General features: G+C 41.2%; 1 protein-coding gene across 2 annotated transcripts in view; it reads right to left on the bottom strand.

Moving 5' to 3' along the window:
* SLC4A4 (solute carrier family 4 member 4) overlaps positions 1–25,273 on the bottom strand; it is a 246,793-nt gene that overhangs the window by 93,227 nt on the left and 128,293 nt on the right. The window contains exons 7-8 of one of the 2 annotated variants that reach the window (XM_026653263.1): positions 21,915–22,010; positions 12,198–12,274 (exon numbers count right to left, since the gene is read on the bottom strand). In XM_026653263.1, coding sequence (XP_026509048.1) covers positions 12,198–12,274; positions 21,915–22,010 — 173 coding nt within the window. The remainder of the gene's footprint in view (positions 1–12,197; positions 12,275–21,914; positions 22,011–25,273) is intronic. The other variant, XM_026653265.1, reaches the window with a different exon arrangement.

The raw sequence follows: 25,273 nt of genomic DNA, 5'->3' as shown, positions 1-25,273 counted from the left end.
TGTATCTAAGGCTACTGAAAGGAATGCTGTCAAGTTAAAAAGAATAACTGCGGAAAGATAAACATCCTTGCCTATGTTACAAGTAACACCTTTCGGAGCAATTTAAAAATCTGATCTACTTTATGCCCTTTACTTTTTGTATTTCAGCTCAGGCAACCACAGTATAGTATATTTCACTTTTGCTTCTAGTCAATTTCACTTTCAGATTCTTGGGCACTAGCACAAGCAACCAATACTTTGTAACACAAGTGTATTTGTTAAAAAAAAGTTCTCACTTGAATTTGAAAAAAAATCATTCTGGAATTCTTTTAGTGCTATGTGTTTTGTCTGACCATACTCAAACCCGTTACACAGAAATTTTGGTGGTTTTTTTTTATTTTTTTGCTGCTGAGTAGTAGGAAAACCTGAGCAAGCAAAAACTAGTCTGTTGGGCAATCTGTGTATCTATGCGTATAAACAAAATAAATGAAGTCTCGGCATTAACTAGCCTTCCTGGAAATGTCTGTTTCCCTTTTTTTAAAAGGGCGTTAGCTAAATGTACAGGAAGAGAAAGTCATTTTCATTTGAGACCCATGGAGTAAAACTAGGTCATCCATGCTGACAGATATAGAAATTAGGAATCCCTGCTGGTGATTAGGCAGATTAGTCCATTCCGTTTAAACAGTAAAAATCAGCCAAGCACCCTCACAAAAAAAATCAATGAACTGAGTTCCAAACAGCAGGAAGTCCTCAGCCCATCCCTCCCGGGAAGAGAATGAGTGTTTCTCTGATCCAGGCCAATTTCTTTTTAACTTTAGAATTAGCTTTGGCTGAGGTTTCTGTTGATATGGAAACACTGATTTGGGTAAGCACTGCACACATCACAACAAATAAGAAGGGTTTTGTGCATCTCTGACTAAGCACTCCAGCTGACCACACTCATTCAAAGCCTTTTCACATCCTGAACACAAGTCTTTCCAGCTGGAGAATATACCAGTTCACTCTATTATCTATATATCAATACATATTCCATTATGTATACACTAGTGCACATATTCAACAATGAAAGACGCTAACACACCCAACAGACGTCCAATAAGATATTTTCCCATCTTTTCTTCTATTTCAAATATAAACCACCAGAAAAAGCCTTTAGGGGTTGCCAAGGTCATTTTAACAAAGCATGAAGGACCAACAGATTTTGCACAGTACTGGGAATGCCAGCACTATTATGTGGTAAAGAGCATCAGATTCCCAGGTTCCTATGGAGTATTCACTAGGTCTTCAAACAGAGGTAGCATTATGAGATTCAAGAGACTGACAAAGGATAGATTCTAATTCACATGAAACATACAAGACATTGAGTTCAACTTCTGTTTGCAGACAAAGATCTGTCCTGTGAGCCAAACAGCCACTGAAAAAAAAATCCCCAGGATATACAAAACTATTAAAAATCGGCAGTTGACGTATGAGCCGACTCCGTATCATGTCGCTAACAATGTGGGTAAGGTAGTATGTGGTGAATCAAACAGCATAACCAGCTTGTGCCGCTCAAATTCTGTGGGAGTCAGCTGCGCAAAGGGGAGGAAGGATCTGTTTATGACCAAGGCCTGAGACAGAGATTTAAGGGATCTGAGCTCTATAATACCCTAACCACTTATATGATCTTAGGCAAGCCTCAACCTCTGTGCCTCAGTTTCCTAACAGGGGGGTTGGGAGACAATTCATTATAGGTATATTGCACTTTGCCCCTTCCAGTTAAGGATTCCCAAAGTTAGATTTTAAGGGACATTGTCAGATGGAAACTGAGCCTAGATTTGGATCTTGTAAAATTAAGCTTTCACGTAAGTCCTATAATATTTCCTTGAATTAATCATATGGTAGCTCATTTGTAAACCTTCTCCTGCTTGTTGGCAACTCAAATATTGCAACAGCATGCCAGTGCATGAGAGCCTACAACAAAACAGAACAGAAAGTAGAGTAACTACAAAAATGACTAGTCTCTTTTCACTGAAAATCAGAGCTAGAGGTGAAGAGACTCTTAGTGAAATTCAGAGACATCACACTGGGAAGAGTAATAAACACCAGTGATGACAGAAAGATGACACACATTATCTACAGCAATTAAAACCATAGGCAGAAAACAACAGGATGAGACAATGTGTGGCAGAGGTGCTTTTAACCTGGCATAGGCATCCATTTGTATTACTGTAGAAATCCAAACATACAAGAACACGAGCGAACATCTCTGAAGACATATTGTCTGAAACTTGTATACACTCAATGGGAAGGATAAACCTGGACAGCAAGAATGCAACAGCACTGGAATATTGTACTTATTTCTGGGCACCTCGTTACCAGAAGGATATTGACAAGCTGGCATCATTCAGAGAAGAGCAATAAAAATGATCAAATGGCTGGGGGTGGGGAGGTAAACGTATAAGGAAAGTTTAAAAGCGCTAAATATACAGTATGTATAACTTGATTCAGAGATGACTAGCAGCCCAATCCTTCTCCCATTTAAGTAAATGGGAAAACGTCTATTGCTTTCAATGAAAGCAGGACTATACCATAAGAAAGCATAGGACAATTTAAAGGGTTTGAACATCAAGGAGGAAGAGGAATTATTTAGGGTGATGTGTGGGGGATAAAAGTAGCAAAAATGGGGTAAAATGTGGGTAGTTGGAAGGTTTTTCCTAACATTCACTGAAATCTCTTAGGATGCGGAGTACCCTCTCATCTGAAGCGGTGGAAGCTTCATCCCTCGGGACATTGCAAACTAGGCTGGACAAAGCATTAGAATATTTGCTGTGAAGAACAATCATACATTGGCAGGGAGATGCACTGGGTGGACTAAGAAGTTTTTTTCTTCTATGGTTGGCTAAATGCTGAGAAGTTTTTTCAAGTTAAATCAGGTTTAGCAATCCATGCATTATATGTAATATATTTTAAAAATTATCCTTACATATATTTTTAGCAGGCGTGCCCCCTTAACTACACCATGAACATTAAAGTATTTCCATGTCGTCCTTCTACTTGACTAGGTTACTGTCAGTTCACTCTGAGGGAAAGGATTCCAGGGTACCCAAGGGTTCTCTCCTATGTAAGCAGTTAATGGTAACTGTACACTCCAAGGCTTGTCAGATTCTTCATCGTGAGCACATCCCAAACTGGCGGAGCACGGGAAGGAAGCAAAAACAACCCGATGCAGCAATAATAATCTCAGTAATGGTTTTCCTTTCCAAAAGGATTCACCTGCATTTTCTAGAACAAACCCTGCAAGGAGCTATCCAAGTTAATTTGCGAGGCTTGTATTTTTTGACAGCACTCAAAATGTTAATTATGTCCCTTACACTGGTGTAATTGTGATAGGGTGTTAAAGATGAGAAATAGTCTCTCTCCCTTCCCATATAGTCTGAAGAATCCCCCACCACTAAGCTCTGCTCTTGGGGCACACAGAACATCACTTCGGACTTTTATTTATAAATTGGAAAACAGAAAAGAAAAACAAAATGTGTCCAAAAGCACCAGGGCCTTTGCTTGTTGGGCTAACTGTAAATGATTGCTATGTTGCCCACAGCTGGTGTCTTCTGAAATAAGATAAATGAAGGCAAATGATTTGTGTTAGCTCCGACATCAGGAGGGAAGCAATGGGTGTTCTGTCAACACCAGCACATGCTAAAAATGGAACACGCCTCCTCTTTAATTATCTTTTATAGATTTGCCAGGGAAAAAAGTAAAACCGATAAATCGTGCTTAAAAATAGCATTTTGTGTGATTCATTTAAGTTCAGGTTAATAATCGGCAGCAATAGGTTCTAGTGGAGAGGTGTGACTGACTCAGGACCATGATCGCTTCTGAAAGAAGTTCATAATGCAGAATCAGTTTGCAGTTACTTGTGCAATCTAAATTTAACAAGGTACAATAAGTCAGTTTGTCACTGCCGGGGGGGGGAGGGGGAAGAGGAGGAATGTTGATTATTTAATGAACTAATTTTCATGCTTACAAGCCACCTGCAGCTCACCATAGAGTTTAATTTAAAGAACAGGTGTGTGTGTATTTACTGTTGGTGAAAGGAGTTGGATTAGCAGCCCGGGCAAAAGAAGCCTTTTGTTTATCTACAAGGCAGTAGCAAAGCAAACTTCCCACCCACACTACCTTGCCAGCCTGCCCCAACCCAGATCTGGGGAAGGAGGAGAAAGGACTTCCTTTAGAGCTCAAGAGATACATCCGCTGGCATGCTCATACATCTTTCTGCTGAGGGCGCCAGCAGATTTTGAGATACAGGAGCTGGAACTGAGCCCCACCAAACTCATCTCACATAGGGGTCACCAAACATCCAACAGATGGAAACAACTTTCATTCCCTACTGAGCTGGGCTGGCTTTGAGCAGGTGACCTAGAGGCGAAAGACCCTCTAGCCCACTGGCAATGCACTGAGGCTTCCAGTGCCCTAATAAGTGCTAGCTGAAGACTAAATCAAGACTGGGATGTCTTTCTAAAAGAAATATGCTCTGGTTCAGCCAGAAGTTACGGGCTGGATGTAGAAAACAATGGATGACATTCTATGGCCTCTGTTACGCAGGTCGTCGGACAAGATTATCACAATGGTGTGTTCTGGCCTTAAAAAGCTATGCAAGCGAACAGCACCCTGCACCTGACGGGGAGATGTGGAGTAGTTATTTCCTTCTAGCAGGTTACAGACATTCCCACTCCTGTGGCTCAGCTATAATAGGAAGAAAAGAAAAATGGGAGAGGGAGGCAATACGGCCCTTTCTATACTGCAAATACAACCATGTGAGGGCCTGCGTGCAGCAAATTAGACTGTTTCACAATTTTAGCCTGGTTATGATCATGGGGAGTTTGACACTCCCCTTGTAAAAAGCAAGAAATGCCAAATGATGGGACACCTTTTACCCATGGCCGGATGACAACATAAAACACCTTTCCCCTGACAGGGACAGACTCTGCATTGTCACAAGGGACTTCCTTCAGCAGATAAGCCGCTACACAGTGCGGCCTAAAACCATAATCACAGCCTCAGCATCATCTGCAAATATACAGGTTTGAGATACGTACACAAACTATATATATGATGTCGTGTGCGTCTGTGGGGGAAACGTAAGATCTAAATTCAAGTTGTTCTTTGTGTGCAGTTAAGATCCACAGTTCAGCTTTTCTGCGAACTCACCATTTTGGCAACAGACCTTACTTATTCTTGTTGTTACTACGACTCCAAAATAATCCATTTTCTATGAGTTACGTGCAGGAAAATGAGTGAAACGTATGCTTTTAAACTTAAACTAGACATTCCTCTTTTCTCTATCTTAGAAACCCAGCACAGGGCTTTATCGCTTCAGGCTTTCCACATCATTTTATTATCGGCTATATCTGCTTCTCATGACAATGCCATGTCATCTTATTCCAAGTACAAGAAAGAGACCTTGGATAAAGTATTATGCAAAGGAAATTTCCTAACCCCACCACTATTTATGGAGCAACCTGTTCTTTGATACAGGTCTAATCTGACTGCTTATCACATGGAGTCAATAACCTGCAGTCAATAAAGCATATTTTGTATTGGGAGAGAGGGGGGCAGATTTACACTAAACTAGTGACAAGATATATATATTTTTTTTAAAGTCAGTGGTGATAAATGCAGGCAATTTGTTTTCCAAAGATAAGATCACAGCATAAAGTGCAAAGTTAGTCTATAATTATCTAAGGGGAAATTAACCATTTAGATCCCAACCAACCATAAACATAACACAGTTAGGTATATTGCAACTATCTAATACTTGTGAGGTTTACACATTTTAGCCTCAATTTAAAAAAAGCAGGTAAACATGTCCTTAACTTTAAGCATGTGCTTAAGTTCTATTGACTTCAATAAGTGTCATTCCTGAACAGGGTCTTCTCTTTACATCTTTAGAGGCAGGCATGTATGCCTTATTCATGCCTGTGATGATTTACACCACGGATACTGGTATCAGAAGATGGAATCAAAAGTAACATCAAACAAACCAAGCACACTTCATTACACAGTTATGTAGCTAGGCTGTTAGATTACTAAATTACACTATGACATGACAAAAATACAGCAATGGGATGGGATCGATAGTCGTACTTATCGCTGGTAAAACTTCATCCCCACTAAAGTTAAAGGGAATTTTACCATTGCCTTCCGTGGGAACAGAGTTGGGCCAGTGCTAAGCATTTTAGAAAATCCCACCCTAAGAGTCAAATTACCTGGAAAAACAAATGTATGTCAAGAAACCATTGTGTAATTGAGCACTCAAAAATTAGTAACACCAAATTAAGGCTAAACATGTTTATTTTAACTCTGTCCCCCTGGGCATCACAGCAGTTTTTAATTACATAATCATAAACAATTTCTCAAACACAATATATTAGCACAAACTTTTCTCTACACTTTCTTCAATACATTGAAGTCAATAGGACTTAATCATCTACTTAAGTGCTTTGCGGAACAGGGATAGGATAACTCATGCTTAAAGTTAAGCATGTAATGAAGTGCTCTGCAGAATCGGGGCCCTAGGTAATAACACACACAGCATGAAGGAGGACACTTAACCAGCCTAGCAAAAAAATTGTACTGTTCAGGCTCAGTATATACGTAATTTTCAAGTTCTCTTAACTCAGTTAAATCAAAACCAATCTCATTGAGAACAAAGGCCACATACTGCCCCTTAGCAAGAACTATTTCCATTTCAAATTGCAAACCTCAGCCGTTTCAGATTAAGAGTGCACACGCATGCTCTCTCTCTCTCTCTCACTCTTAAAATTTTTTTCCAAGCTCCTTTCACTCTCAAGTCACTTGTGGTCAGAGTTTAAAAATGTCCAAAAAAAAGTCATCTTTAAGCTCACACTGAGCATGGGAAAACTTCAGCCTGAAAGGTGAAAGTTTCATCAAGTTACGATCATTTGAAAGCAGAGAGTTTTATGGCTGGGATGATTTTCTAAAGGGTTCTGCACTGCTCTAGTTCTGCATTGGCCACTATTGACTTCTATGGAAGCAATGAAGCTAACGCTGAACCCTTCTGAAAATCCCACCGTGAAACTGTAATCTGCAGTATCCAACTCCTTTCATTCCTCTCAGACAACAAGCTTTTCCCCAGGCCCACTAACTGACTATCAACTACCCTGGCAGTTGGGGAAGGGGCAGCATGCACTCCACATTTCTGAATGAGTTCTCCAAGCTGAGAACCTTCTGCCCTTCCCCTGAGACCGCTTGCCACTCCCCCACACGTTCCACTTTAGCCTTCCACTGGAGGTCAGAAGTTCATTTTCTCTCTCTCTGGAAACAGTCTAAAGTTTACGCCATCAGCAGCTAGACTAAATTCTGAAATGTAGATTAAGGAAGGCAATGATGAAAACAATCAGAAGAAAACACAAAGTAAATCCAAGATAAGCAGCATGGAACGTTACCGACCCTCCTGTCTGGGTAACCAGCCTTCTAGCACGCTATGGGAAAATCTCAGTTATATACCATTTTAGCAAAAGAACAAGGCCCGGTCTACACTTAAAACTTAGCTCAACCTAGTGACATCACTCAGGGCTGTGAAAAATTTCACACCCTGTGCGACGTAGTCAGGTCAACCTAACTCCCGCTGTAGACTCCGCTAAGTCAATGGTCGACCTGGCTACCACAAGGAGCTACAGTTACTACAGTGATGGAAAAACCCTTTCATCAATGTAAGAAGCATCTACACTACAGAGGCATAGCTGCAGCTGTGCTGCTGTAGTGTGGACATATCCTCCGTCTGACATTACTGGAGCCTGTGTCTGCACAGATGTGTGTGTGTGTCCCAGGTCCCTGCTGATAGGTTCTTTCCCTATCTTTGTCCCCAGTCCTGCAAAGGCATATGCACATTTAACTTTAGGCACTCTTGAGCAGGCCCACTGAGCTGAATGGAACTACTCAGAGTGTGTCAAGTTAAGCACAGTGAATCAGAGGGAAGTCTGCATCAGAGTTGCACTTGTTTCAGTCAATGAAAACGGGGAGCAACCTTCTCCTCTTCCTTCCCTTTCCCCTTTACCAGCCCTGTGGGATGGGACGGGACAGTCCAATTGCCTTCAACTCACTCTCTTTGGGCAGTGGCTCCCACTAATATGCTGCCCTAGAGAGCCCTGCCCTAGCTGCTATTTCGCTTGCTATTCTGGCAAATACAGTAACTCTGGCTTTGTTTGGATATTCTGGACAGTAGGAGCTCACCATACCACAAATGCGGCCATTACATAAAATACTAACTGCCTCTTACAGCTCCTCTGTCTTTGTAATGAGGTCCTGGCTTCTTAGTGCTCTTCATCAGATTGCAGCAAACAGCCCCTCAGCAGCTCTTTCTCCCAAGTCTGTGAGAACACCTAGGTCACCTGAAAGCTGCCAGGCCCAGACAACCGTTCTTCACCACTGCAGCCAGAAGCGGGATGACTCCAAGGAGAGAAAAGCAGCACGTAAATAAAAGCACCAGCATATTTCACATGCTGTAGATTGCATTTGTCCCCGCTGTAGTGTCCTCTTTTGACACTTCCTAGGTTTAGTCTGTTCATTCCTACTGTGAAGTGTATTATAACCCCTCAGTCGGTCAGAAAAACAAAATGCAGAAGTAAAGTATTTGTGACAGTTACAATCCTCCTTTTGGAACTCCAGGCGTGTGTGGTGGAATTCACCTCCCCACTATCCAGGCCTCTGTGCTTTTCCAACGTTTGAGAGGAGTTTCCACTTTCCTCCAACTTGGAAAGTCAGACTGGACTAGGAAGACCCACAGGAAGTGTGGTGTGTACATCAATATGTGAGGGGTCCTCTCCATTTTTGGGTGCCTGGAAGAAGCCACTCTCCAAATGAGAACTTCAGAGAAATAGGGAGATTGTATGGTTTAAGGCAGAGGTTCTCAACCTGAGGGGTGCAAACCCCTGGGATCAGGGTCAGAAATCGGTGTCGGAGGGCCATGACCCCCATTCTTCTATATTACTAAAATGGGAGGGCATCCCAGATATGGAAGGGAACTGCTGCAGGGCCCCAGTATGGAAAAAGATGAGACCTGATGGTTCCAGAGATTGGTAGTTGGATAAGGAGCCTTTCACATGAAGCCTAGCTGTTACTGACAGACATTAGCGTGTGTAGCAACTGTTTGGGGATACAGTGCAATCACTCAAACACTTTACACCAACACTAAATTCCCTTTAGAAAAAAAGAAAAAAAAAAAACCCCTTCAGAGGAACAAACAGCTTCACTGTGAACAGAAAGCAAACAGTATACGTTTTCCCAGATCCTCGAATGCTCCCCAGGTGTTTTTCTGCTTACTAAGAGCCTACTGGAACACAGATTAACCCAAGTTCTGGTTATAATCTTATTATGCTATTAACTCTATCATTGTACTTTGCAGAAAAAGATAAATAGGCAGGAGAAGAGAACACAAACTAGTCCAAAACTTTTTTGTCACTTAAAACATGTAAACACAATTTTCCCCTTTTTATTTGCAAGTTATTTCCTGTCTTGAGCTAACACACACACCATAAACAAACTTCAGTACACCACCGTTTAAAAATAGGATGGTCTCCAATGCACACAAACAAATCAATAAAAATGGGGGAGCCTCTTTTTTAAGTAGAATCACGTTCCAATATACAGCCTTGTGAACCAAAATAATGAAAGCCAGCTACTCAGCTGTCAAGGCAAGAAAATCAGTTCTTTTTACATGCCCTGTTGTCATTAAATCATGACTTATTTCCTAGCTTCCTGGGTTGCTTGGTAAGTGCTTAGCTCAAGAAAGTTACAACGCATCATCGCAATTTCACCAATTTTATCAAAGTAGGCATATGAGCCAATCAGTAACTAAAGACCGGGTCCAAAGTGATTTCTTGGGCTAACTTTGACCAACTTATGTGGCAAGAGTTTTTTTGTGAAAAGCTCATTAGCAGGATGTCTGCTAAATAACTAACAAACATTTTAGACCAAGTTAGTTGAAACCCAGCAGTGTTTCACTATAAACAGACAGTCATTGTCCATATGGAATTCTACTGCACATTTCAAACCTCACTTTGGGAATAAACACAGTATTAATAGATGTGATTGTGTTATTCATTTTTATATTAAATGCAATTAAAAAAAAACCTATTTTCTGGATTTGCTTGATGCTTCCACCAAAATCTCAGTGATGCAAAATTCAGTGACGCTTCTGCTGCAGAAAACTGAGGAAATTGTTGCAGTGTTTAGGTCTAGCTTGCTACTGAGGATATGGGGTCCAGATTAGGAAACATTTTATACTATATTACATTGCTGCCTTTCCTGTTAAATACAGGATTTTGCCTCATGTTCCTTTCTATCAATAAAAATATACATCAAGGCTTCCTTACAATCAGAGAGAGTGTATGTGTAAATACACACACACACACACTTACTTTGAAAGGCACTACCAACCAGAGCACAGAGGATGGCAATTCCATCCTGTGGTAACTTCTGAGGTTTTGCAATTGGTTTTGTTCCACGTTGGAACGAAAGCATCTTTCTGAAAACACACTGTTGTGTTTTCGTTCCATAGCCTGGTGGTTAGGGTGCTGGTGGGGGATGTGGGAGACTCAGGTTTACATTTTTGCTCTGCCTGAATTACAGCAGAGCTCTTCATCCCCAATTCCTCTGATTCAGGCAAAACGAGGACTTGAACCTGGGTCTAAAAGATTCCAAGGCAGACCCCCAACCCATCTACAGAGAGGGTGTCTTGCTCTCTCGCAAAACCAAACTATTTCCACAAAATAATTTGGCTTTGACAAAACTGGATATTTTGCCCAAAAAAATAAAAATAAATTAAAAAAAATTAAAAATTACTTCCAAGAAAGTTAGTAACAGATTATTAAAACTAAGATTAGAGGGGAAAATGTGTCTCTCTCTATTCTTTCTACTCCATGCATTTGACTGCAGTTTTTGTATATAGTCCATTTCGGTGTTTCCCCAGTCAGTCATTTCCCCCCTTTTGTGTGGATCTTCCATCCAGCAAACAGAGAGAGAATTTTTTTGTTTTACACCAGAGAAATATGCGATAGCATAAACCACAAAATTTGGCTGGGGGCACTGAAAGGCAGTTGTAGAACCTGAAGTTATTTTGAACTCTTTTTCTTATAGTGACTGTGTTCATGTGCCCCTTTAACACAAAAACTCAGCTCTATTCAAATAAGCAGCAGCAACATTGCCAGCAACGATCACTGTGAAGGACTTGAGTCATTCTCACCTGGCTGATCATAACATTCTCAGGGAAATACATTAACTATGTAAATCTCCTTTGCCTCAAGAAATAACCAAGGGAATAAACAGTGTAGAAGAAGAAGAAGAAAAAAAAAAAAGATGCCACCAAAGAAACAGTCACACCTTGAGAATAACTTGGTTTTGAATCTGTAACAAAAGGATGATTAAAATTTGCACAGAGCATTTATTCAGATGCTAGCTTTCAAAGTGTTCAAATGAACTTACTCTTTAAAACCCTAAACTCTCTGAAAAGATGAGACAACACACCAAGGAAATAAGTATGATTCCCTTAGCACGTGCAAAGGCACCACAAACACTGTCCCATTCAGAGAACCTCAAACAGGCAAATTATTGGAGGCTGGTAACAAAGGCTTTATGTTCATTGACATCATAGGTCTACCCAATCAAACTTTTATTTTATATCATCTTGGGTTTCTTTTAAGCCTGTTTTGGTCAAATGTGCGTTTTTGACGCGATCACTGATAAGGAATCCATCACCCACCAGATGGGAGTGCACACCCTGTGGTACAAGCAGCTCTAAGTCATACCATCTACTATAAAGTGTGTTGCGGAACCTAGGCTGAAAGCGTGCATCTCTCTTTCAACATGTAGAGGAAAGCTGGAGATAATCAGAAGCTAGATGTTATCCATTCACTTCTCAAGGAAAAGGACAACATACTTTGTTTAAACAGTAAATCAGCAATATGGCTGCCAAATCTCTTAGTCACACCACAAACTACCGCAAGCAGTGGTTCCTTCATCCCTGATAATACCAGAGCTGCTGCTTTATAAATGGCTGATACTTACAATTGGGGCGTTTTGTAAGCCGGCTATGCAGAACACCTGACCATCTACTTACCTGTTTCTTGCCCATCTCTTGCACTCCAGTTTTATGGTCCAAACTCACCCACCCTCCTCCCCCTGTACAACTTCAAATGAAGTCAGAATTTGAAGCTTACCTGCTCTTTGTCAGGTTTGTCAGAGATGTCATTCAGACTGGTGGAAGTCAGGTTTCTATGAGTCATGGCTGGACTGCCTGTAAGGACAAGGTCAATACCAGTTAAGGCATCTGTTACAACCCAGCAAAAAGGACACAGAGGGCCTGGCTATAGCACTACCTTCCAAAGGGCTGCATAAGGAGGGCAGGGTAGTGGGCCAAACTGGAAAAATTGTAGAGCCAGATACAGTGTGCTTTATGGAGTTCAAAGTTGCAAAGGGGATAGAAGGAAACTAAAGATTCATAGTATCTGGTCCACAAAATTCCCACACTAAGGGCTTGTCTACACTACCGCATGGGGTTGATCTAAGATACGCAACTTCAACTACATGAATAGTGTAGCTGAAGTCAACATACTTAGATCTACTTACAGCAGTGTCTTCATTGCAGTAAGTGGACAGCTGATGCTCTCCCGTCGACTCCGCCTGTGCTCCTTCTTCTGATGGAGTACCGGAGTCAACGGGAGAGCGGTCAGTGGTTGATAAATCGACCCCCGCTGGATCGATTGCTGCCCACTGTTCTGGCAGGTAGTGTAGACACGCCCTCAGTATGAAACAGAAATAAAATAAAGTTTAAGGCACTTCCAAAAAACAGAGTTTGAGCACTGCTCCTGGACATGTTTGACAGGTAATCCTTCCTACACTAGTCCCCCCAATTAAGAGAATAGGAAGTTTTCTAAGTAAGCTGACAGAACAGCTGGTTTAATCAACACTGCATACTGGGAGCTTGTCTATAGTATCAGCTGATGCTGTTCAGAAGAAATTACTTTTCTTCCAATTACCTTGTTAACTGACCCTCCCTGTCAACCATAGGCTAATTGTGAGACTGCTGAACGGAAGAGACAAAACTATCTGCACATCAACTTGGTGTAAACCACCGTAATCAATAGGATAGCGGACTGAAGTTACCCAGAAGACAGAGGCCAAAAGTTTAAATAGACTTAACCTTTCTTTCAAAGAAGCGATTGACAAGATATACACTGCTCAGCCTTAAAATGTCAGTAAAGTAACCTAGCAGACCTCAAGGCAGCAAAGCCAGATAGTAATTGTGTGCAAGCTTATGGACAATTATTCCCATTGAACCTTATGTTTTCAGACACTGCAGCAGAGAGGAGGAAATAACTTGGAAAAATAAGAAGCAACCAAACCTTCATTCATTTCTAAAATTCTATTAGAACCCTTAAATTTTTTATTAAAAAAAAATCCACACACAGGAACAGTCATAACTACAAGAAGAAAAAAAAATCAAACAGCGGCCAAAGAGAGACATTGACGACAAATATAATACCCTCAATCTGAAAGGCATGTCAGTTTCCGAGTATGCTCTTTTTATGGTTCTGAAATGTTAGGATACTTTCTCTGCGACTTCTGCTGGAACCAGAAGTTCTGACATACAGCAAGAGAGGCTCTCATCACAGATTTTTCTAGACATGACCAGAAGTAGAGCTACAGAAAAATCTCAAATAGAGTTGCTGTGAGATTTCCCAACCAAGTTTTCAGACTCTAGGTTGGGATAGGTCTCAAAATAAGCTTCTTAATTTATGGAGGTTTGTTCAAACTAAAATCCAAAGGCCAGGCTTCCAAAAGAGATCAGTACCGAGCAGCTCCCACGGTTCTCACTGGAAGCTGAGCACTCTGTGAAAACCTGGTTACTCCATTCAGGTGCACAACTAGGAACTGAGCTCTTTTGAAAATCTACTCCTAATGTTATGATGTTCAGCCACCTTCGCACTGCTGGAGATATAACTCAGGTGCCAAGATTGGTAAGCCACTGGCACCTTTTGTTAAGGCAACAACACTGCTCTCAAGCCCCATTTTCTGATAAGGAATTCAATTAAAAACTTCTGGGGCACAAGTGATATTATGGGACCAATTTGTATCATCTTCCAATAAGTATATATCTTCTGTGACACTGAAGTGGTGCAAGTTAAAAAACAAAATCCAGGGTCCTAGAACATGTCTACCTAACTTGCTTATCCAGGCTGGGGACCAACAGATTGCTATTCTGATCTTCCCAAATTTCATTAAATTTAAATGACTTTCAGTAGGGATTTCCTAGAGGTTCTATAAGAGGGTCTCCAGTGCTTAGGGAAGTTCCAATTTACTTTCCTTTTTATCTCCATCGTTAACCTTACTTGTGTATACAGCACGCACATATATATACCTCCCCTTTTAAGATGAGGCTATCGATACATATTGAGACAGCTTTCAAGTAATCAAAAGGGTTTGGACTCACTGGGAGGAAAGTAAATGGACAGACTCAATATATTATTTTCCTGATTCAGTTTTAATTACAATATTCACATCGTTCATCATTACTTTGAACAAGAATGGCTAAAAAACAGCAGTAAGCAGCTGAGTTTGGATAGATGCTATGCAAGGAGACCTGCAAACTTCCTCCCATCATCCAAGCCAACCTTATGCAAAAATTTCCCAGAGTACCTACATGTAAGGTGGGAAATTACATGTCTGAGACCAGTTACGTGCAGCCTCAAATGTTCCCTGGTTTAACTTTCAGTATGCCAACCTTAGTGGTGCCCCTAAAGTTTCAGTAAAGTATCTGATTTGTGTATGTGTGATACATGATAAAAAAAATGCATAGGGGGCAAAAATCCATCAAATTTGCCTGTCAGCATATTTGCATCTATTCTACAGTATATACCTTGCTTTGTGTTTCTGAAAACAACCTTCCTCATTTTGAACAGAATGTAAAGAAATATTTGCCACAGACCATAGAGGAAATGGAGAAGCAAAATAAGGCTGGATTCTTTAAATCCTGTAGTGCATTATTAAAACCCAGTGATTTTTCTTCTTGCATTTAGTTGATTCATTAGTTTTTAAAAGTTACAGACAGGCTGCCAATTCTGGGAATTTTTTTATATGTACATAATGTACATATGGGTTAAAAAGAAAACAATAGAACTGCATGGAGAAGCATGGAGGGGAGTTTTGCAAATCTGAAATCAAATAAAGATATGGGAAGGCATTTTTTTTTGTAAATATAGAACTTGTTCAAACCAATAATTGGTATCACGCAGCTGGGTGAATTGAAGCAAAAGGTTCCTATTGAGTGTCCTTTCCTATTATTAAATGAGAGATGAAACAGACAATATTGACTACAGCTGAGCTAAACAGTTTTGAAGAAGTTCACATACCTTCAAAGATGGGAATGCTCATGGGTAGGGCACAATTGCTGTATCCCACATTTACCACCTACCCATTGCTATTGGGCTGGGTAGTTTGGGCTGCTCGTTGGATGCAGCAGCATACAGGGAGATGTTGGGATTGATTTCTCATTGTCCAAGGAGCTTTTCTTCTTGTCATATGATCTCCAAATCTTGGCAGTGTCTGCAGCCATGTCATATGGTCACAGAGGCCATTGCACGAGTGGCTTCAAGTTTAAAAAACAAAAACAAAAAAGACAACTTTGGGGGGGAAAAACCTAAAAACTTGCTAATTGCTTTATTTAAAACAATGTTCCAAGCTATTTTAACACATTTGAGAGTATTCAGAAGAGTTTTGGAGCCGGCTTGTGCTGTGCTGCTATGGGGAAGGCTATTTGCTGAAGGTGTAATTCCATTTTCTGTTGACTGCACTGGCAAAAAAAGATGGTGCTGTTGATGAACTAACATCTGGATTTCTAGCTCCAAATCTCGACTGGGCCACACATGGACTGAGTCAGGCCATTTCCAGCTACTCACCAATAGATATCTGTCCACATCACAAAATTTGGTGGGATCTTTCTTATGAGATGCCCAAGACTGAACTAACATGCCCGGAATGCTGCATTTTAGGTTAATAGATTCACAGATTATATGGCCAGAAGGCACCACTGTGATCACCCAGGCTGACCTCCTGTATAACACAGGCCATAGAATTTCCCTGAATTAATTCCTGTTTGAACCTGAGCAGATCTTTCAGGAAAACATCCAGTCTTGATTTACGATTGAAGTACATTGGTAGAAAACTGTTAATCCAATGGGATAAGTGAACTCCAGAGCAGAGGGGCTCTCCAAAAAAACCCTGCCTTTCCAGCTACTGCTCATATTGCTAGTGAGGGGCCTTCAGATCAAACGTAGCATCACAGTAACTGCACTATGTTTCCTCCAACTGAAACTTTTCAAAAGGGGCTCTGTGATCCTGGTCTTAGGGGCCAAAGTCCAACTGAATACAGCGGGGAAGGAAGTGACCCTAAAGAAAAGGCCATATTCTGTATCACCTTCTGTTTCTGAGATGTAGAGCTGTACCCATCTCAGCTGTAACTATGGCATCGCTACTTGCGATGCTATAATGACTTACTTTAGCCAGAAACTAAGTCCAGACATTCTACTAACCGCTGTGACAAATAAATAGGTTTAACCTTGGCATTTTTGTTTCAGGCAGAAAGGCTTTCACCTTCCAACAAAATAAAATGCAGGTAGTTCAATCGTTAGTTGGCTCACCTCAGTGTTAAAGATCAGCCAACAGTCACAGCTGGAAAACAAGGGACCATACAACCACCATTTACTCTAAAGCTCAAGTGCGAACACTTGTTTTTAATGTTTATGGCTGTACATTTATCCAATTTTATGTGTATGAATCCTTTTTAATGGAGACGGAATGCCTGATCCTGCTAGCACATCACTCTGCAGTTTAGAACACAGCAGCTAGTGCACTTCGCATGCACAGCTGCTGATTTTACAGGATGCACAGCTCCCAGCACCTTCACACTCATTCCCATCCCAACCCACTGGAGATCAGGGGAAAGATTTAACCCTAATTCCCTACATTTTCAAAACACTGCAGGGGAGTAAGCGACACAAGTCCTTTCTCTTGACTTTCAGTAACAGCCGTGTGGCTAAATCACCAGCTACTTTTGGAAATTTAGGAGCAACAGGTGTTGGAAATACAAAGGGTACGTCTATACTTACCTCCGGGTCCAGCGGTAAGCAATCGATCTTCTGGGATCGATTTATCGCGTCTTGTCTAGACACGATAAATCGATCCCGGAAGTGCTCGCCATTGACGCCGGTACTCCTGCTCCGCGAGAGGAGTACGCGGAGTCGACGGGGGAGCCTGCCTGCCGTGTGTGGACCCACGGTAAGTTCGAACTAAGATAGTTCGACTTCAGCTACGTTATTCAGTTAGCTGAAGTTGCGTATCTTAGTTCGAAGTGGGGGGTTAGTGTGGACCAGCCCTAAGCGCACAAGAAACCGGGCTCCTGAATTCAGACTCTCACTGAGAGCTGACCCTAAAGGAGCATGAAAATAGTTTGAACAGATAGCCACAAATAGGTTCTTAGATCTTGAATCTTCTTTTAAAGGAACACTGTATGGAGGGCAAGTGTCATCTTCAGGTTAACTCCTCATGTCTCTCTTTTTTCAAAAGAGTCACAATTCCTTGACTTTCTTCATAGATAAGACGACTTGAATGCAGGAGGTAAAGGGCAACATTCAGCCCTGATATAAGCAGCTATCAGTCCTAATTATCCTGGGTCTTTAATGATGAAACACACCACCGGTCAAATTCAGGCCTATTTTTTCTATCTTCACTTGGCACAACAAGCTACAAAGTCTTCACTCGCTGTTCTGTTCACCCTTAGATCTGCGTATCAGAGCCTAAGGAAGTGCCTGTAGCTGATGGGAAGTGGTGAGCTTCTCACAATCCTGACTGAATACAGCTGCCAGGTATAGATGACGCACATCTTCAGCTCCTTTTGGCCACCTGCCCGAGGCAGAATATAGGCTCCAACACCTTGAGCTTGCAACACTTTGCAAGTTTCACGTCCACACACCACAGTCTTCCAAGACATTTTATAAGCATTGGTGTCAAACTCTGGGACAAGGTCTTCAGTTCAGGCCAGGCTCAAATGAGCACTCTCTGCACTGGCTTCTTCCGAGCATGGATGGGAAGCTGCAAGCATTGTATCTCTACCAGTTGAGCTGACCCTATGAACTCCATCCCAGCATGCACTGCCCTGTTTTTAGAAGTTACCCAAAGGCCTCTCAATACAAGACGACTGCTGGGCAATGTGGCATGGGTGCTTCAGGACTCCCAGAACGGCATAACAACAGATGCAGCTTGTATGGACCTGACCACATTTCTCTGACAAAAAAACAGTATTGCTGCATGGACTGTCGCAAAGACAAGCAAGACAACCCAGCGTTTCATGCAATCAGCGCCACTGCAACTGCTTCTTGTGTGAATGTAACAATATACCCACCGTGGCAGGCTCACTGCATTAGAGACTGCCAGGGAGAGGTTATGGGGGTATCACAATGCTACCAAAACCTCCCTTCCACCCAGGGAACCAGCAAAGGGCCAGGCTTACCCAAAAAGTGAGCAGGGCCATGGTGACACGACCCTGGTCAGCAGGGCAATGTGCGGATTCAGCGTCTCCCCTCCTCCACATCTTCCACTGGCCAGGCTCCTGTAAAATCCCCAGTGGAAGCTGAAGTTGCCCTTCCCCAGAGGAACCCCTAAGAGGAAGCAGCAGTAGGGACTCCAATCTCCCATCCATCCACACTTAAGTATAAGCAAGACTTGCTGGTTCAGGGAGCTGCAGTTTCTAGTTTGCACCTCCCGACTCCAACTGAGGTGACCCTGACCTCAAGCCACCAAAGATCTTTAAGCCGAACTTTACTTATCCTTCAGCTAAGATCCCATTTCCTACAGGCTGTTTTTCCAGTACTGGCAGGAGTTACATCTAGGAATTTTTCCATAGGCTCACAAAAAAAAAAAAAAGAGTGTTTCCTTGTGGGAAAAACCAAACTGTAAGATATGAATGGTGTCACTTGCTACAAGAAAGAAAAATGCATACTGAAGAGAGGAAAGGACTAGTGGCGAGCCGTGGAGAGGGAAGAGAAGAAGAAATATGATTTATAAGACAAGCAAGCAAAACACTAGAAGCACTTAAATGGCCTTGTGTTAAAAAAGTGTGCAACTAAAAAGCGGACCCACCTAACATGCAGACATCAACAGCTGGAGAAATACAAACTTGAGTAGACTCTGTTAGTAGCATGTGGCATCCTTGCTAAACAACGTTGCCACAAAAGCCGGGATGGCCAGAGGCAGTTTTTACAAGATAAAATGGTTTTTACCACCCCATGAAAAACTAGTTAGTCCCAGTTGAAGGCATTTTTTAAATAAAACTGTTTCATTACACGCACCCCATTACATTTAATTTTAGTTACATATTCAAATTGTGGTTACATAAGGCAGTAGATTCATCAATTTTATTTGTACAACCCTAAATTAAAGTACAACTGCAGTGGGTGTACTGCTAATATATGTAATTATTATACCGAACATCAGAATGTCTGCATATATTTGGTTCGGTATTTTCCTCAAAGAAGGTATACATGTCATGACTCATTTCCGTTTTCAATATTATATAAAAGTCAAAAACATCTGGTTATATGAACATGACAGTAATGCAGAGGAGTAGGCTTGAAGCACTAAGCAATCAGAAGCATGCAAATTTGCAGACTGCCAGTCCAGGTCCACTTGGCCACGCAGTATTCTGTAGCAGAAGACCAACTTTGATGTAGTGGATAGACCGAGCCTATTCCTCAGTTTTGAATGGATGTATCCAAAGTTTGAAAAGATTCATTCCGTGCTTGTTGAACACTGATGCCACCCTTTCCCCCCCTCCCCCGCATTTCCCAGTTTAAACCAGATGTAAGCCGGTATTTACCAGCACTCTGTCCTAAACTAGTTTTTCCTGGGAAACTGCCAACACTGCACAAAAGTTCCATGGTTTTGTGTCAACCAAAAAGAAATGGAGCCCTAGAAATTTCTTTAAAATGACCATGTGCCGGACCTGAACTAACACAACGTTATTCATACCCAGTGGTGTCCTGCTACTGAAATAAATACAACATAGAGGCAATGTGCTAGAAACTCTAGCAACACAGTCTCAGAAGGAGAGAGAAAGAACAGAAAATGGAGGGGGGGGCGGATTTAACCATCAGGAGCCCAGTTAATACGCTGCTCAGATGCAAATAAAGCAGAGTCCGGGAGCAGAGAAACAAGAAACCATGCTATGTCAATCCTCAGAAGCTCACTCTTCTATGCAATTAGATGGGGGAAGAATTTCTGCATTAGAGTCCTAATTCAGCAAAGCACTGAAGAACATGCTTATTTTAAAGTACATGCCACATATGCTTAAGTGCTCTGCTAAATAGGAATAATTTCCTGAATATGGGCCAAGTCACCTCACCATATCTGTGATATCAGTAATGTTACCCCTTGGATTTATACAATCAGGTGCTAGCACAAAAAATAAACCAATCAAAACCTCTTCAACTTGACATTTCTTTCTACTAATAAACTGTATAATTACCTTTTATTGTTCTGACAACTTAACATTCACGATTCAAACATTTGATGATTACTAAAACAACTATGGCTTTGTAAAGGGCCCAATTCTATCATCATTGCATTGATGGTACCTTGCTCTGAAAACAGTTGCACTGAAATCAGCAAGACAACATGAGGAGCAGTGGTAGGAACAGACCCTGAACAAAGCTCAACTCATCATTGAACAATACATTTGGTGAGTTTTGCCAGCTCTGTGATATATGGAAACCTACATAGATGCATATTTCATTTGTAAGGAACCGAAATTCAACTTTGCATTTGTAATACATTGTACAACTGGCAAACCTTGTTAAAAACTTTCTTAATAATATCAGATATTTAAATACATAAACAACAGGTAACTTACTAAATTTAATTCTTCAGTAATAGCTTTGAGGGATCGGTAATGAGATTATGGGGCCTTTCACCTGTAGTTTGACAATCTGACTTTGTTCCAGACTGGAAGCTGTTACCATGTGTTGGCTGTTTAGTGACCTAGTGAATGAGTTGATGGTCTTGGTCTGGTCCCTAGTAGGAAGGTGTCTCAATCAAAAAACCACCACATTCATTGCCTCTCATTGATAATTTCACTGGCTGACTTGGAAGAGAGACAAGAGTCTGAATGGGAATGGAACCTGAACTACCCTTTTACCACTAGAGGATGGAACTTTGAGAAAAGAGCAGGAAACACTGTTGGGGCAGCCCAGGGTCACATGAACACCTATGGCTGTATCTAGTCCAGGGGTAGGCAACCTATGGCACACGTGCCGAAGGCGGCACATGAGCTGATTTTCAGTGGCACTCACACTGCCCTGGTCCTGGCCACCGGTCCGGGGGGCTCTGCATTTTAATTTACTTTTAAATGAAGCTTCTTAAATATTTTAAAAACCTTATTTACTTTACATACAACAATAGTTTAGTTATATATTATAGACTTATAGAAAGAGACCTTCTAAAAACGTTAATGTATTGCTGGCACGCAAAACCTTAAATTAGAGTGAATAAATGAATTCACACCACTTCTCAAAGGTTGCTGACCCCTGATCTAGTCTATGCAGAGCGGATTTCCAATCTCTCTGGCTATTACTATGGTAGCGCATATTTAAGAATTTTAACTGCTAAGTGTTCCCCCTTTCTATGTTTCTCCAAACTAACCTATTCACCTAGGGTGACCAGACGTCCCGATTTTATAGGGACAGTCCCGATTTTGGGGTCCTTTTCTTATATAGGCTCCTATTACTCCCACCCCCATCCCGATTTTTCACATTTGCTGTCTGGTCACCCTATATTCACCTGCAGTGGCTCTGCCCTCCTCCCCACGTCCCCAATCATTGACTTACTTAGCCATCCCACGCTGGGGCTGCGCTGCACTCGGATTTCATCATCCAACGTGCGGGTTGCTAGGCAGGGCACAGAACTCTCAAGTGGGCTGCGTGCTTTAGTGTTGAAAGCAGAAGACAGAGCAGGAGACAATAGCAGCAGCGAGGAGGAGGAAGAGAGCAAAGTTAAGTAGTAAAAAAAACTGAAGAAAAAAGCTAAAGCAATTGCACAAGCAAGTTAGGAAAGACAGTGTTCGAACATTCACTTTGTTAAACACACAAACCCACCTCTCCACACAGCAACATTGTTCTGGGAATAGCTCTTGGGAGGGCATGAAAAACCCCATTCCAATTTCACTCTTCAGCACTTGGGCACCGTGTCTTGTAGGTTAATACATACTGGTCAAAAATGTTAAGCCTGGGTGCCTAAAGTTAAGCATCTAAATCCAAATTCATTTACCTAAATAGAAGTAGCCTGAATTACAGAGCAGCCCCAGCTCCCAGTGGAATCAATAGGAGCTGCAAGTGGCCAGCATCTTTGAAAAATTAATCGGTTCTCTTTAGGAGCCCAGCTTTGAAAATCTTGGCCACTGCACATAGCCAGATATACACCAATTAGTGTTCTGTAAATGTACTCCATTTTGTGGCACTTTAAATAATGCTAATGACTAATTCTCCTGCTCTTTTCAAATATCACTTGAAAACATCTCTTTTCCTCCTTAATCTCTCTCCCTGCGCTGTTATTTAACTCTGTTCCTGTATTATTCAACTCTACAGAGACTTGGGACACTGTGCGTATGAAAGACACTCTACAAAACAAAGCTGTATTGTACTGTACAGTAAAACATTTAAAAAGAAAAGAAAAAAAGTGTTCCATTGTGAATATCCATCATTCTTTGTTGTATTCTTGAACACATTCTAGCCTATAAGAAGCATTATAATAAACATGGTTATTTTAAACATTTCTACTTGCAAACTACTCGTGTCAGCTCAGAGAAACCAGCCAACCAACTCAGCTTTCTCCTCCTGGCAACCCTCTACATAATGTGCACTAGGTATTTAAAAAACCATACACACACTACACACAGTGCTTTGTAACATGACATTATGTATTAAGGACATGCGCGCGCGCACACACTCAATTTTCTATTGCCTTTTTTCTGCTCATTTTGATTGATTTACTCATTTATCTGGCAGGCTGTCAGCTCGCATGGTGTCGGTGTTTCAAGATTCTAGCAAGAAGGAAAACTAGCCTTCTAATAATGGCTAAAATTTATAGTGTGTTACAGTTTTCAGCTTCAAAAAACACCGATGAGCATTTTCTAACTAATCCTCATATACCTGTGTAATGCAAGGTCAGTATTATCCTCATTTTACACATTGGCAAACTAAGATTTGTGCCAGGGCACACAGTGAGTCAGTGTCAGAATGAGGATTAAAAACTCGGAAATTCTTGTCTTCTAGTCCTGTGTGCAGCCCAATACACTAACTAGATGTTCAAAAGCCTCTAAAATTTCAGGACTGGAATGCCTTGCCAGATAGCCAAAGACTGGCTGTGAAATCCAGTGCCTAACACTACTGTTCCATCTTTCTTAATAATGCCATATTCAGTGACCAGAAAGGAAACCTTAGAATTAACATGATGAACACTCAGAGTCAACTTACAAAATGAGATGCAATAGTGCAGTCCTCTTCCTCATGCTGGAAACCAATATTTTGATTAAACATTTTTGAAGCTATTGTTGAAATTATTGCAGATTTTATGAAGAGAAATGAAGGACGGTGCCTTTGAAAGAGCAACTTTTGGTAGCTCCAGCCAACAAGATCCAAGTGGAGATCTTTGCCTTGTATGCTTTTGATAACCATCTGCCTCTTGCTCAAGCAACAGAGTACTTGAAATAAATAGCCCATATTTACTCTCCTCCATCAAATTATGATGATGATTAGGAAATTATTATAATTTTCACAGCCCCTTTCATATCAGTGGATCCAATCAAAGCAAAATGATTTCTGGGGAAAATTCCTCTTGAAACAATGTTGGCTGGGCAAGACCAAGTCTCAATCCTAATTACACATTTGTAAATAAAAACATTTATTGCATACCTTTGCCATTGAAAGATTTTAAACTTGAAAAGTGTTTTGGCCAATTTAATCATCACTATGTCTTTTTAAGAGAAGTAATTAAACAAATGAATTAGGAACAGAATGATTGTGCCAGCCCATGTAATGAAGAGATGGTCATCCTGGGTGAGATTTTCAAAAGGCACATAGGGTAGCCAGCTGCCATTGAAAGTCTATGGAAGTTGGGAACCTAGCTCCTATTTGTGCCTTTGAAACTCTCCCCCTCTTACAATGCTGAATTTTACAGACATTTCACAAATCTCCAAGTGATTTTAATGAAAGCGAATATGAAAATGGATTTTAAAAACACCGCCATGGTCTTTCCCAAACTATTTGTGCATCACATCAAATTGTAATAAACCCGTAGTCTGCAATTTAAAGACATCATAGTCACTACCTGAGCTAGAACCCAAGTTCTTTGGCTCCAAATATATAGGCCTCTACCACCTGAGCTGCAGATTATCCATGAGACATCAGCAACAGAAGCAAGAGCTCCTCTGTGGGCTAGCCAATACAGGGCAACAGTCGAACACATTGAGATGCTTCTTAGGAGTCATCCCATGGGGACCTCATGACTGCACATTATAAAGTGAGAGTACAATAACAACTAATTTAAGAGTTAAGAAATTATTAAACTTCCGTTTGTTCAAATTTTCCTACTCTGTAATGTATACAGAACTCCCCAGATTCCTTCCCCACAAACGACATGAACAAAACCAAATACGCCAAAGATATATATAATAATCAACCTAACGGAAGCCTTAACGTTTCAATGCTTGTAATATCACCAGCTCCTTTGTTATAATATGCAGGGTTTGCAGGACTGAGTCCCTCTTAGTTTTATTATATTACTGATTTTGCTACCTCAATCTTAATATAAACAAATAGTCCATTTCTCTGTTTAGTTTCTAATCATTATTTCTATATTCCTTGTTTTTCTTGCTTTGATAGCATACAGGTTAAAGTGTATCAATCCTAAACTTGCTCATGCTCTTGTTCTAAAAGAACAAAAAATAAGTTTTTTAAAAAGTTAACCCTTTTCCAGATGAAGTGAGTTATAGGATGTTAATCTTCATACCATTTAAATGATTCAAAACAAAATTATTTGTAATTCCAGACATGCAGGGCCGGCTCTGGCTTTTTTGCCGCCCCAGGCAAAAAAGCCTCCGGCCGGAGCCGGGGGAGGGGGAGGCGAGCCCCGGTGGGGGCTCCGCTCTCCCCCCGGCGGCCGGGGGGAGGGCGCCGGAGGGGAGGGCGGC

Source organism: Terrapene carolina, unplaced genomic scaffold (assembly GCF_002925995.2).
Source record: "Terrapene carolina triunguis isolate 2854851 unplaced genomic scaffold, T_m_triunguis-2.0 Scaffold136, whole genome shotgun sequence".
Taxonomy (NCBI): domain Eukaryota; kingdom Metazoa; phylum Chordata; order Testudines; family Emydidae; genus Terrapene; species Terrapene triunguis.
This window is presented reverse-complemented; position numbering and strand designations above follow the sequence as displayed.